This window comes from Anopheles arabiensis, chromosome X, assembly GCF_016920715.1.
Source record: "Anopheles arabiensis isolate DONGOLA chromosome X, AaraD3, whole genome shotgun sequence".
Taxonomy (NCBI): Eukaryota; Metazoa; Arthropoda; class Insecta; order Diptera; family Culicidae; genus Anopheles; species Anopheles arabiensis.
In genome coordinates, this window is record NC_053519.1 from 19,351,597 (window position 1) to 19,366,915 (window position 15,319).

A 15,319-nucleotide genomic window follows, 5' to 3' on the forward strand; every position below is an offset into this window, starting at 1 on the left:
CGTACCTACAGAAAAGGGGAAACATTCCCGCCCCAGTGTACACATTGTAGCAACATTTAGCAACAACAACTTGTGCAGCGCCGCCAGAGATTCTTACACCATCACCACACGCAAGGTGCGCGCAAGCGCGAATAGTTTATCAAAACCTCAGAATCGAATGAACCGGCGGCAAACGAAAAGAATGCACTCACTTACTCATTCACTAGGAATGATGGATGGATGGTTTTTAATCGGTGGGGAGATGCCGCCATGATCTTTGCCGCAATCACTGCCCGGCCCGATCGGTACTGCAACATTTTAACGCAACAGTCACACACATACAACACTCGGGAAAAGGGTGTGAGGTGGGAAAGTGCGCAATTTAATTCGATTTCCATTTCATCAACCGGCCCCCCCCCCCCCCGCGTCAAACCCTTCCGCGGGCACCTTTTGCGGATCGAGTGCAACATACAACAACAACAACAACAAAAAGCAATCAAGACACCGCCCAATCCCCAACTGCACTCTCCTTTAGTTCCCCATTTCTTCTCGACCGTTTCATTAAAAAAAAAAAACACAACCGATTGCAAAACGGGGTTGGAGAAAAAGGCACAAAATATACAAAAGAGCCGGGTGCCGTGCAGAAGAGGGAAAAAATGGAACCGCAACCACAATCACGCTCTTATACTTCAATTCCGACCCTTCCGCCCTACCCCTCCCTACACCACACACACACACACACACACATGTGCGCGCGGGCAGAGATAATGGATGATCGGGACGGTGGGGGAGGGGGTGAGGGGGGGATCAACAATGTAGGGCGTGAAGGTGACGACGATCGATGTGAGAACGGTTCCAGCCGCGCTTTGATAATTGCAATTTGAATGCAGCACGAGCAATACGGCGAGGGGTGGAGAGGAAAATAGAGCATTACAAGTGGGGGATGTTGTGTGTTGTGTGTTGCCGGCGCAACAACAATGAGGATGCGCATTTATGATTTATGTCGGCAAATCGGCCCCGCTGCCGCATTAATGCCCATGTGTGTGTGTGTGTGTGTGGGTTCGCTTTCTGTTGTGTTGTGCCGTTGTGTTGCTCCTTTCTCCTGCCCTCGCCCCAGCAGGCAAATCGGTTTGGAAAAAAACTCCCCATCCGGCAATGGTTATTAATGCTGCAACGTGTTTCCCACTATACACAAACACACTTACCGGGTGGACATTTGCATTCGTAGGAGTACTTTGTCGATTGCTTGCAGGTGCCGCCGTTCTGGCAGGGCGAAGGTGAGCAGGGAATGTAACCCGACTCACAGTTCTTGCCCGTGTAGCCCGGTTCACACATGCACCTGAAAGATACAAAGAGAGAGAGAGAGAGAGGAGAAAGAATGATTAGGCGTTTGATTAATAGATTAAAAATAAGTACAAACAATGTAGGGGAAAGCGGGGCAAAGTGGCACTGTTAAGGGTTTTGCTCTATATCTGTATTGGCAAAACCAGTTTACACCAGTTATTTTGACGGCAATGAAAAACAATCAGTGAAAATTTATTGTGCGGATGAAAATGGTCTCGCTATACATAAAATGTCAAAACACATCAACAAAAAGGGGCAAAATGGACCACAGCATTGAACTTAAGGTTTTGGTTTAAGCTCTTGCATCTAGGTAGAATTGTGAGAGTAGAGATTTTCATCTATTTTAAAGCTAATATACAGGGGTTTTCAATTGAGTTTAGACTTATCTGTTGATAATATTTAATTCCATGCGCACATTTAAAGGATTTGTTTTGTTTTTTTTTATCGTTAACAAAATAATAGATCTTTTATATGATATGTTTTCGGTGCTATTGTTTTAATTTCATGAACGCACGATCCAAATTAAAGGTACTTAACGGCTGATTTGAAATATTCAGTAGTGGACCCACGGGCATAACCTAACCATAAGCTGGATTGAGGTAGTGGTCGGAGAATCGTCGCAAGTGATTTTGCCGCATGCGGCAAGAAATAATTTTTGCTCAATTTTATAACCTTTAAAGGTATTATTATGAGATATTATTGTTTCATTAAAAAGATAACCATTATTCAATATGATTTTAACCATTTGACATCTGAAATAAAATCGCACACGGCGATGCGGCAATATTAAATGATATTGATTTTGCTTCGTGGGGACAGATTCGCATTTTTTTTCGAGACGGTGAAAGTTACATCGTTTTGAATAAAAAAAATTGTTTTTCTAATTTAGATTAGAATTTAATCATTAGAAGTCATAATAACCGCGTTAATATGCCAATAATGCGGGTGAACATTTCACCCCACCTAACCATTTTGCCCCACGTTCCCCTACACTGAGCACGGGTTATTTTAGCGCATCACACAGTGATATGGTATCTGCTCAAAGCTGCATGTGCTATCACCCTATCACCCTACCCCACACACACACACACAGTGAACTTATCCCTTCCAGCGTTGCTCCCGCGCATGGCTGGCAGCGATAGAATCTCACACAGCCTTAAGCAAAGGGCCAAGAAGCGAAGGGGCCATCGACAGATCGACACGAAATTTTATCACGTCCAGCAATGTTGCCACATGAAAAGACACACGCACAGGCACATCAAATGTCCACACAATTCACATTCTGCGCGCGCGCGCGCGGGGGGTACTTAAGAGCAGGGCGTTGGTAGTGCACAAAGGAGGGGACTATGCTCCACCAAAAGTGGACAAAACGGAAGCGCTAAAAGGAAACTTGCTCCCAGGGCAGAAAGGACGAAACGGCCGCCGCTCGTTTGCCCTTTTTTGGGGCTTGCTAAGGTACCAGTGGTGCTCGCGCGCGCACTCCATGAAAGGGTTTTGTGCCGGTTGCTGGAAAAATGCACTGCAAAATGGTGGCTGCCGGGGCGTGCGCGTGCACCACACGCGATTTTCTCTTTGCGTTGTCACCGGCCGGAGGAGAGCCGGAAGGGATGGCAAATGAAGAAACGGGGCAGACGGGCAAGGGTTTGACCATTGCTGGACACAGTGAGCTGGACACCCGACGGCCGCAAATGGTCGGTTTTAGAGAGGTATGCGCGCCCGGTTGCATTTATGTATGGTGGATTCTTTTTCATTTCGTTTTGCTTTTGTTTGTTTGTTTGGTTGTTTGTTGGTCTTCTTTTTCTGCCTGTATATTTATATATATATATTCCCTTCGCTTGCGTATTTTCGCTTCTCTCTGTCGCGTTCGCTGCTGTTAGACGCATTTGTTCCCATTTTTGGAACGATCCGAACAGGATCGAACTGGGACGGAGGAAAAGGGGGGGGGGGAGAATGGCAAGAAAAATAGCAAGCGTTCGCGATAGCCGCTTGCCGTACGAAAGACTGCAAGCGACGAAGCGACGAAACCCTTTTAGTAAGCATACAAGGGGGGCGAAACGGCTGCAAACCTCTGGCAGACATTGCGCCCTATCCCTGCCTCCCTCTCGTCATCTTCCCAAGCTGGCCAGTAGTTGACAGAATTAATCAGTGGACGGCTGAATTAGGAAACTTGTGATATGCAACCCGCGCAACCGCGTGCGATGGGAAATGATGCGCAGCGCAACAGAGAAAGCTTATGGATGGGGAGGAATGGTACGGCCGGGTGGAAAACATCACTCCTGCACTCCCAAGTTCTTAGACCGGGGGGCAAAAAGTCCAGGAAACAATTCATAACATTCCGCTTCGTTTTGAAAATGAGAATTTTCACTTACAAATTGCACTGTGTGTGTTCGGCTGTACGCATTCCTCCTTTAGGGCTGTTTTACTTTTTCTTTGTTATTGTTTTTGTGTTTTTTTTTGCAATACAATTTTTTTGCAATCCACATGATTTAATTTTTCAACGGTTTTTAACAGAAGAGGAAGAAGGAGGGCTATAAACAATACCATCCCATCCCAGCTAGCTATTGGTTTTCATTTTATTTCTCTTTGAATGGGGGGGGGGGAAAATCTCCCTTTGCAAGCAAAACCTCACATTTGGTGCGTATTCAAACAGTTTTCGTTCACTTTTTTGTTCCTCAATAAGTTGCCGAAAATAGCGTCCAAGTTGCTACATTTTAGCCCCCCTCTCAAGCTCTCCTTAAAAAGCACCCCGTCATCAGAAACAAAACACTACGGCCGGGTGCTTGCGATACATTTTTTTTTGATGGTAACCTAGAGTCGCTTCAAGGAAATTGTATTTTTTTATCAAAATAAACAATTTTACCAATTGCTTTAGGAAAAAATAGCTTTCCCTGCGTTTAAGCTTTGGGAAAAGTTCTGAAGAATGTTTTCACCTGCGTCCGAAAAACATTCATCAAGGACGACGGAGCCCGCAAAAGCTAGAAACTCATTTTTTGGAGAGAAAAAAAAAACAAAAGAAAAAATGATTTCTTTCGGGACTGGGAAAAACGTCAGGTCGACGCTGCCAAAAATTTAAACTCTTGCGCAGCCGCGCTCATTCGCTACAAATACCAACGAAAAAAAAGATCTTTAATGAAAACTGTTTACAGCGAGAAAAGCGCACACACCAACACAATTGAGGGTGCCGTAATCTTTTGCCCGTTTTTACTTTTTCAAAACATTCACGCAAACAATTTTGATGCAACCTGAAACCGTCCTCAACCCCCCACTTCCCCCGTGTGTCAACATTTGGCGACCCAGGAAAAGAAGGTGCCATCGTATGCGGAGGCGTTTTTGTTTTGTTTTGTCCCCTCGTCCCTCAAAAGCAGTTTTTGAGGTTAAGTGCTTCTGGAGGAGGAGGTTCGCTAGTACACGGGACTGCCATGACCGATCGTTCTGATTGTGTTTCGGGTTTGTATAGATATTTTTGTTTGATTTTCATTTGCAAACGAAAATGGGAGACTTACAAGAATGGTTTGATTTTTTAGACGAAGAATGGGAGCAGCAAAAAAACTGAAAGTGTACATGTTGGTATGATGCCGCACAAGGTAGTATATTGGAGGCCATATTCTGGGGCTGTTTTCGTCTCACAAAAGAATGATGCGTTAGATATGGCGAGTTAGTTATGTTTGTCTATTTTCACCTGAAGCGTTACCAGCGCTACAACACTTTCTTAAACCAACCCATTCTGTCTATTTCTCGCTCCGTTTCGGTGTGTATGTGTTTGTGTGTGTGTGTGTGTTATTGTTTTGCCAGACAGTTCAGAACCGCCTAGCCACGATAACACTTTTTTCCTCCACATTGTTACGTCGACAAACAGTCATATTTGCTAAACATTTACAGTCAACGTCGCGCTATCTGCGGAAAACATCAGACAGCCCTCCGGTTTTCCGGAACGTCCCCCTAAACGAAAGCAGTGCGCTCTGCTGGGGCTACAAGAAGCGATCGCACCATATCCGCCATGCCGGTGGAGATCTTGCGGCGGTTGGAAATTTGTACACCGATTTGTACCGAGCCGTGGTGGCTGCCGATGCGACATATTTTGTATTAGGGCCGTTTTAGGCAAGCGCGAGCTACCAAAGTGGCAGGACCCCGATATGGCGCGGGGCTGATTAATTCGCTTCCCATTCGGTGGACAAATCAGCAGCGACTTTTCTCACGGCCAGAAAAGCGCAACCGTACCGCCACAATCAGAGTATCCCCTGCGAGGCATCGAAGCACTCCAGAAACGCTCCCGCTGCACGTGTTGCACAGGTTGCGCAAAACGGTATGCAGCAGGTTTGTGAGTGGGTTTGGGCTAAAATAAAAACCACACACACAGCACAAAACTACAGCCTCCATGACGCTGAGGACTGTCTATACACACTCACTTGGTCATACAAAAAAAAAAAAAAAGACGAGACAAATCTCAACCCCTTTCTGCTCGACACGATTGCTAATTGCACGCTATAATTTCGTACCGCTCCACCGGACACTGTTTGCACCCGGAGCGCCTGGGCGAAGGATGTCAGCCAGCTAACCGGTGGCGGAATTTGCGCACAGATTGAAAGGTAAATTGCAGGGTTTCGGAAGCTGCAATCAGGGGCTGCCCGGTGCTCCCTGTGCTGGGTGGAGAAGCACGAGGCGCTACTGCTGCTGGTGCCTGCAACGCCTCAAGGTCCTGATGCGAAGAGGTGTTTTGCTGTGTTTTTTTTTTTTAAGTTTCTACTCCTAGATTGGTTTTTGTTGGTTCGAGAGTACCCGACAGATCTTTCGTCGAGTGGTGCTTGCCGTCCACGAAACTTAGGATCCACCGTTTGGGCCCGGATGACGTGAAAGCGTCATCGTCATGGCGTGTTGCTGTATTTTTCTTTATTTTTCAGTCGACTGGCGAAGAGCTACACACTTCACTTGATTGACAACTTCCCAAAACCACGCTGGGAACGGTTTCGGGCAGGAAGAAAGCTAATAAAACACCGCAGCCCGCTCTGTATGCTGCTGGGCTAGGGCGCGAGGAGATGGAAGCGAAATAAAAACACACACACACACACACACACACACAAGAGTTCGAGAGGGCATATCCCAGCCTAAAACCGAATGTGGGATGACTTGAACGACTCCATGCTCGGCCCCGTGCGCGCTAAAATCTCTTTTTGTTTTGTCCCGGGACGCCCGGTACGAGGGGATAATGTGTTATGGAGATCGTCATCACCATCATCATCATCATCATCATCATCATCGGGGAATCATCACCTTTCACCGTGATTTTGTTGCGCACAGAGACGATGACTCGCCGTGAACCGGAGTCCTCCTTTGAGATGCTCCGGTAAGAGCCACCGATCGTGCTTGCGCTCTTTCTACCTTCATGATCGCATTGCGAGCGTCGCGTGAAGCGTTCACTGTGCGTCAGACGTGCTCGTAACACGCACGCACACACACACACACAGGGTGGAAGGAATGGATGCTGGCGACGGTAATTCATTCCCAAACTGAGCAGATCGAAGAGCAACGATCGAACGAGAGTAGCACACCACAACCACTTCTCGGGTACGCTACCAATTGGCTGGAGCAGCGGCAGCTGTCTTAGCACCCGAACGAACGCTGGAAGCCATGGGGGAATGGGCGATTGGGGCAGTGGTCAATGAACTGGAGTTATGAATCTACCTGCCTGCCCAAAACAACAAGCTCATTGCTGGAGCGGTCTTGCGCAGCGGGTCGGGTATGTATGAGATAGCAATTCGGGCAATTCTTGGGTCTACGAACGGATATTACCTTGAGGTACGTGTCTCATCATCGCTCGTTGGCAATCAACGACAACACCAACAACCAAATCCCCCATATTTTTACAACCTGTGAGCGAAATATTACAATAGTGCGCACTCCCAAGGCGCTACACACACTGCTACTACACACTCACACACAAATAATAAAAAAAGAAGCAATCCATCTAAATTAGCGCACCCCGACTGACGAATTCAGCGAAGGCTATTCCATTTCCCATCCCACCAATGGGTTTATGGTTTCTCTCTTTTTAAAAAAAGATATTTATTGTACACACAGTTTGGGATTAGCTGCGCCACGAACTGGAGTGATAATATGGCGCACCGCGCCGAAAAGTGGAGCGAGCTCGCGCTGCACCAATAAAACATGATATAAACAAAACTATAAGGCAATCAAATGGGCGAAGAATGCCGTTCTGCTGTAAAAATAAAAGGAGCAAATCATAAAAACAAGCCTTTACATCCCAACCTGTGGAAAAAACGGGCAAGCGCCCCCTAGCGGCAGAGACAATGCGCGGGCAGATACTTCTCGGCAGGCAGTAGCGGTGCTAATAGCACCGGACCACTGCTTTTACGAGCGGGATAAACATTATATCACAATCAAAAAGGAGATCAAGAGCGAGAGAGAGAGAGAGAGAGAGAGAGAGGAAATTGCCTTCCTTTTGCTTCTGCACTTGGACGGCGCTTCAGGGGCGACCCACAGTTATCTTCGTTGGCACCTGCAGTTGTTCACGGGGGCAAATGCAATGAGCGCTACCGAAGCATATGGAAGCAGCATCCATAACCCAAGATGCAAAGTCAGCCACCTCCAGGGGAACCAATTGGAGATGCGGAAACTCACACACGTACAGACACATACGAGCTTCTAGTCAGTTCAACGATCCGCGATTGATGCTTCGGGTATTAGGAAGAAGAATCTCAACGTTCCAGAGAAGGAGGAACCTATCGCTTCCATACATATACATCCATTCCGGAGCAACGCCACGCAAACCTCCCCGGCAACCATCTGGCGCGCGCGCACTGTGTTGCCGAGATTCCGAATTCACCAGGCTAATTAAACTCCGGTTGCGAAGGCGAAGCCGAAACAACAAATTAGGCTGCGGATAATAGTGCTCGATTCGAGCAACAGCATTGGAGGGACGAGCACATTTGCCCGGGTAGTACACAACTGGATTGGCCTAAGAGGGCCTAAGGGGGCGCAATACTCACTGGTACGATCCGTGCGTGTTGACGCACTTGCCATTGTTCTCGCACGGATTCTTCAGACACTCGTCGATGTCGTCCGCACAGTACATGCCGCGGAAGCCTTTCGGGCAGATGCACTTGACGTGCCCATTCGGTGACAGCGTGCAGGTACCACCGTTCCGGCACGGGGACGAAGCGCACAGATTCTGCTTGTCACAGTGTTTGCCTGTGTGGAAATGGAAAATTTGGAAACAATCAATACGGATCGATCACATTGGCTACACACCAACCATCCCACTCCTCACACTCACCCGAATAGCCGGTCGCGCAGATGCAGGTGTAGTCGTCGAGCGTTTTCAGCTTGCAGTTGCCACCGTTGTTGCACGGCGAGGAGTCGCACGCATTCTTCACCGGTATCTCGCACAGGCTCGCGGTGTACCCGATCGGGCACCGGCACGAGAACGACGGCACTCCGTCCCGGAAGGTCGTCTCGCAGATGCCACCGTTCTGGCACCGGGGACCGGCAGCCGTGTGACACGGGTTCGGGAAGTCGCAAAAATCTCCAGTATAGCGTGACGTACAGCTGGAAAGAGGGAAAGGAAACGTTACAAGTTAGTAGCTGTTACATAAAATATAAAAAGTAAATTTAAACAAATATATGAGCACCCTTAATTACTATCCCACCACAGGCGCCACTGGACGAACGAGACGGAAAGATATGAACATATCTCCTGGTGAAAGAAGATAATCCCACGAAAACTGGCGATCGCGGACGACCACACACATCGGTTGCAACCGGGTGCGCACACACGCATCGGGGCAGGGTTCCTTTAAACGATGTTGTGGAACACTTCGCCACCGCTGACGCTATGACGCGGGACTTTCCGGAGGTTCAGGCGCGCCGCGATGCCGGGAAAGAGAATTGGCTTTCTCTCGTTCCGATGTGATTTTATCATGCGATGATTACTCAAATTCGGAATTCTCACAGCTCCCATACATTGGGAGCTATGCCATTCCCCAAACATTAACAACTCCGCAAAGTGTCCCAACTTTCCAATGTCTATGAGCGTTCTATTACGCTGTCACCAGTAGTGGCAATGGGAAATGTAATTAAATGTATTTAACCTGCACAACGATCGTGTCCAGTAGCGAGCCATCTTTAAGCCATTTCCGCCATCACCTTCAGACTGTTACGATTTTTTTTCTTCTCTCGCTCTTTCTCTCTTTCTATTTGTGTCATCTGGTGGCTCGGCATTAACTGCTAAAACCAAGTGGACGAATTTCGGACAGGTCCCAGGGTCCACGATGACACATGCAACACGTACAGCGCGCGAGTGAAAGTTATGCCGCAGTGCATAGGTTTAGTTCATCTCACGCCACACGGACTCTAAGCGCAGTCGTTTGGGACCAATTTGAAATTAGCAAATCTCAGCGAACCGAAAGCTGAAGAATAGTAGCGCGCGCCAGCCGAACACAGGGACCAATTACACGTGAGCGAGTAATCTTTCCTTTAACACACACACACACAAACACACAGTCAGAGGATAACCGTGGGAGTTGCCTGTGGTCGCGTGAGAACTTAACCGCAACCGGTTTAATAAATTGCACAGCTCTTGGTTTTACCCCAACGCCGAAACGGTCCCCATGAGAAGATTTCTCAAGATGTCTGGAAGAACACGAGATTCAATCTCAGACCTCAGACTTTCTAGGGTTCTTCTCCCAAAGGTGTTCTAATCGAAGCGCGACGAATTCGCGACCGAGTGTGGCAGTGTCCATTGTCCAAGTCTCCAACCGTTGCCGTAGCCATCATCATCATCGTCATCTTCATTTCGGAGCATCCAATTTCCAGCAGAGTGTGCTCAGTGACTTTGTCTCCAGCATTGATCGGGTTGATCTGTTTTCTCGGGAGTTCGCGCGAGATGAACATTCTCAGGATCGTCGTACCCTGAAACCACCCGCCACACTCATCTTAGCTACCATCATCTCCCCACATCCCCAACCCCCTTGTTTCGTTTTGCCTAGGTCAGCAAACGAGCCTGTGCAGGTTTAGCTGTGCAGATTCGATTTGCTGAATAATCGAAAAGCCTGCCGGCCCGATGACGAGAACCCATTAGCACCGCAGGCAGCACATCTCAGCAGGTCACACCCAAATCTCCCCTTCTCCGCACTGAATAGAAACTCGAGTGTGCGTTAGCGCATACCGATACTCTCGTAGTTCCTTTGTCTATTGGGTGACTGCTGCTTTATAGCCCCTTATATCCACGCCAACCAGCCAGCGTAAATGGGTGCGCGAGCGCTCGCACACACCAAGAACTGTGAAGAAACAGTCCCAGGGCACCGTGCCGTGGTTCATTACATTTTCTTCTCAAATTAACTCCTCACGCGGATGTTGTTCGTCGGTGCCAGAACGAACGAGCGCAGAAGCGCAACAGAAGGTAAAAACATGAAAATGCCGCTCACCATTAGGTATACCCGTCGTGCCGCGAGTGTTCCGACACGGTTCTAGCGCGTTGGGTGGTAAGAATAGAGCTTTATGCTCGGCTATTAGCCACCGTGGGGAGTGCACAACATTATATTGTACCTGGCTGAGGGCTGTTTGCTATCGGCAAGAATGAGAATGGGCCGTTCGTTACAGCAGGGGTAGCCCGCATCGATAAGTACCTTCTCTAGCAGCTAGCAGATGTAGCTGAAGAGTTAGTCACGGCGAAGAAATACAATTCTAAGAGCTCCACCACTAGATCGCTCGAGCATCGTTTCAGCAAGGCTCCTAAAAAACTACTCACACAAAAAACATCCGCCTCGACACGTCATCTTTCCGTTGTTTATTATGTTTTGCTTTCTTTTTCTGATCTTCCCTCCAGCGACAGTTGCACGTGAAGGGTTTCGCCTGCATCCGCTCGGGTGGATGGTTTTGTGTGCTGTTTTTTATTGCTTCATTTTGCTTTTACGGTGACCACTTCCAAATGGTTGTCATTCAATATTTGTGGGATATAGTCACACCCAGCGACCGTACGAGCCTTGTTGCAAAACGGCTACCGTTCCGACCGTGTCCAGAAAAAAGGGATTAAATATTAAGTGAAGAAGAAGCATTATCTAGATCATTCCAAAAATTTTGGAGCACGCGCGATTTCTAAGGTCCCGCGACGCGGAACATCTGTGTCACACATTGCTATTTTTCAGATGTGTCTCGACAGCGTTTGAAACATCTTTCAGGAATAGGAACATGATCTTGCTACAAAACGAGAGAGTGATCATTAAATGAATGTTAATGCTTTTCCTGTTTGGATGCCATTCCAGCACCAGAAACCTTGTCTAAAAAGGAGTATTAAAGCCTACTAGTAAGAAATTTTACTTTATAAGTGTGTGTATATGTGATTTGTATTTATTTTAGAATTCCTCACCCACGACTTTATCGGTCTCTATTAACTAATAAATGTAAGCATAAATGCATGATAGTCCGCCCGTCCTTACAAGATAGTTTATTTCTGTCGGAAAAAAAGGATAAGTACTGAGACGAAAATCAGCCGAAGGTCTTCAATTGATCGGAACCAATTTCAATCCAGGTCGGCGATGAAGCAACAATGTACGCCTTGATGGCAGAGATCTGGATGTATTATCTGGGAATGATGGAACTTGCAGGGCTCGCTTTTTTACCGATCACGTTATACGATACCTTTCTGCGATGCAAACACAGTATCGAATTTCCACAAAGTGAACCTCAAGCTTCCTATACATTCAACCCAAATGTGTCGGCGACTGTGTAGTGTTGCTGGAAAACATGCTGGTCCAACCGTCAACCACTTCGGCAGGCTTCTCGTTCGGGAGGCAGTAGCAAAGTTGGTAGCCGTTGGTAGAACAACTAATGCCTGCTAGACATCTTGACAACTTGAGGTGAAGTTTCAACCCACCGAAGAGCCATACCACTTGCTTAATGGACATATTACCGTACCGTAAGATCTCCAAGCGTCAGTTACCGTCAGAACCGTGGGCGTTCTGGTGAGATATCTGGACCCGCACCACGCTCCGGACAAGACTTATCAACCATTCACAGTCTATCAGTGCGGCAGTAAGGAACACCGTTACGTGTAGGCGGCCTCTTCCAACCTTTTTCTCTGACGTCTGACAACACCAGGCGAGCAGTGGTAATTAAAGCAAAGAGGAGACGTCCAACTACAGGGCAGCAGAGGCAAACCGGTTTGCCGGAACATTCTCCTGTTTCCAGCCTTCAGAAGCTCCGCATTTTCAGCACTACTCCCTCCTCCTCTGTGGTTCACCCATTAAGCGAGATGCTAGCATGGTGATAGCAATTAAGTACACTAGGCGACGAACCTGAGGTAGAAGAGTAAAATCTGAACACAAGTAAGCGGAAAACAGCAAGTTGAACCCATCTAAAAAAAAAAGGAACATTTAAATTCTGTCGAGTGTTGGGGATCGGCTTTGATTGGGTTGGGAAGGATCGGCTATGATCGATTGATTTTTTGTTGTTGTTACACTTTCGGGTTTAATCGGTAATCTGAGATTCAACGGTCAACTCTCAACGTGCAGTTGACAGGACAGCCAGGAATGTCAACCTTTTCGTTCCAAAAAAGAGCCTCATCACAACGATTTGACAGGTACTCGCCGGCATGTACTCATATTACCCAACGTACTTCCTTTCACCGCCATCAAAAGTCATCTCTAGTGCATACACACACCTGCATATATACACTCACCAACAAAGGCATCTCTTTCATCAGTAGGGGTCAGCCGTACGGGGTTTTCACCTCATAATATTTTAAGAACCGAGGCTTATATATTAATATACGCATAAAGTGTTCAGCCAATTAGCAGCAGGAGGGCAGCAAAAGACCTGCCTAAGGCATCAATCTTCGCGCAATGGACAATCTCTGCCGAGTCTGCATTAGTTTATTGCATTTTATAGCGGTCTGCAGCGGCGTATTTTTACTGCACTCCACCGAGAACGATCAGCTCAACCTCCCAGTTTTACGACCGTATATGCTCCGCCGAACCGGACCCGGCATGACACTGGCTCGCGAAGGTTGGGCAAGGATGGATGCAAAGCGCATGCGAAACAACCGATTGCACAAGATAAAAAAAACTGTAAATTGCTGTTTAATGTGCTTTTACAATCAGTGAGTGCATTCGTTATTGAGGGAACCCAAAAAAAGACGCAATAAAATCCATCCCAAAACGGTACAGGTTTTTCACATCTTTGCCGCCCCGACCGCGGTTGCCTGATCGGTCCAATAATGAGCGAAGGATATCCGCGAACGGCAGCGCGATTGGGGGAAAAGATGAAAGGTTAAGATTTGTTTGTTGGTAAGATTTGTAATAAATTCCAACATGCGGCTCAACGTCCTGTACGATGTGACGTGCAACACGCCTCACACCAACGTTCAACAAACCAACATTTTAGCGCTTTATCAACGCTTAGGCAAAAAAAAGGAACAGCAGAAACAACGAGAATTACCATGTGCGCACGAAACGCGATGATGTGTTTTTATTAATATATTTATCCCACCACCTCTCCTTGCCCTGAATGTTGCTCACATTCCAAACTTTGTTTTACGAGCCTTGCTCGACAACAAAACACGCTAACATGTCGTACACCACAACCAGCTTGGGTGGATTTTTATGAGCGATGCTGAGCATCAGGCACCTGAGCTCGCGGGCCCGAGCGAATGTCGCCAAAGCGCGCGGAGACGGTGCAAAAAGGTCGTTTTACACTATCTTAAGCCGTTAAGTGCAAACTCGAAGCACCAGGCGGGGTCAATAGACGTTTTGGGGTCGGCCGAAAGTCAGCCAGCAACTCAATAAGAAATGAGTGCTTTATTCCTACTCAGGCAGGGGACCATTTTGTTGGGAAAACATTTTGTAATCATAGCCAGCTCGTATACACCAGAATGTGTGGCTCTTGTAGATTTGTCTTTCCTCTCTCTTTTTCTCTCTCTCTCTCTCTCTCTCTCTCTCTCTCTCTCTCTCTCTCTCTCTCTCTCTCAGATTATTTTTGGCGGACCGGATTAGTAAGATTATGTTTCGAACATATTTACGAACAACACCGCCAACTTGTGACAATTTTTTATTCATCAGATTCTTCTTTTCTTCGCTCTTTCATCGCTCCTGCTTTCCATTTCCTGATTTACCATTTCGATTCAGCATTCGCCTCCATTCTTCGATGGCACCTGTTATCAGCGATAGCGCGCCGGTTTATCGTAATAAAAAGTAAATTATTTCTGCACTCCACGATACAACCTCCAACAAACAATTAGGCGACAGGGCTGGTCAACCGTCAGGGATGCTGATAACATTTGAAATGTTTCCACTACATTGGAAAAGCAAAATCGTTACTTGTTGTTTATTTCTCGTTCAATGGATAACAATGATCCCTGTGGACGTTCACAATGTTATGTTTTGAGAGCTGCAAATTTAAGCAAGTGCAAAACTTTCTATTCGCCCATTTTTTCTCGTTCTCTCGCTTTTGCAAAACACATACTCAACACTCTCTATCCTCCTTCGATCGATCAGATTTTCCATCAACCAGCCGACAGCGCCCGGGGAGGTTGGGTGTCACTTCTAAGAGGTGTTAATCTATGCCATTAAGATGCTATCTCTCAGGCGTTACAGGCCATCAAAATGGCGAAACATTCGCTCACCCACGAAATCCATCGACCCGCACAGTTTATCGGGCATAAGCAACAGCGGCCAAAAATAAAAAAGTTAAAAAGCTATCCACCGAGGTAGGCCGGAAGCGGCCTACCCCATACGAAGCCGCCCGGTACGCGGCGAGCCAGAAAATCATAATAGTAATAACAATAATAATAATAATAATAATAATAATACAAGCAACAGAAAGAGATGAAAAAAGCACACGCATCAATGGTCGATCGCGTTTGGCGTGTCTGGAATTTGATCTTCGGTTGAAATTGAAAGAAGTGGGCATACACAAAATAAAACTCAACATCACCGGGGGGGGGGGGAAGCATTCCGAAAACTGCCTGCGCTTGCAACGGGAAATG

The 15,319-nt window shown here is 47.1% G+C and overlaps 1 protein-coding gene across 2 annotated transcripts in view; it reads right to left on the reverse strand.

The window, feature by feature from the left end:
- The window catches only part of LOC120905750 (neurogenic locus Notch protein), a 74,710-nt gene that overhangs the window by 21,067 nt on the left and 38,324 nt on the right, over positions 1-15,319 (reverse strand). For both annotated transcript variants that reach the window (XM_040316819.1, XM_040316818.1), the window contains exons 4-6: positions 8,615-8,886; positions 8,328-8,529; positions 1,185-1,318 (exon numbers count right to left, since the gene is read on the reverse strand). In XM_040316819.1, coding sequence (XP_040172753.1) covers positions 1,185-1,318; positions 8,328-8,529; positions 8,615-8,886 — 608 coding nt within the window. The remainder of the gene's footprint in view (positions 1-1,184; positions 1,319-8,327; positions 8,530-8,614; positions 8,887-15,319) is intronic.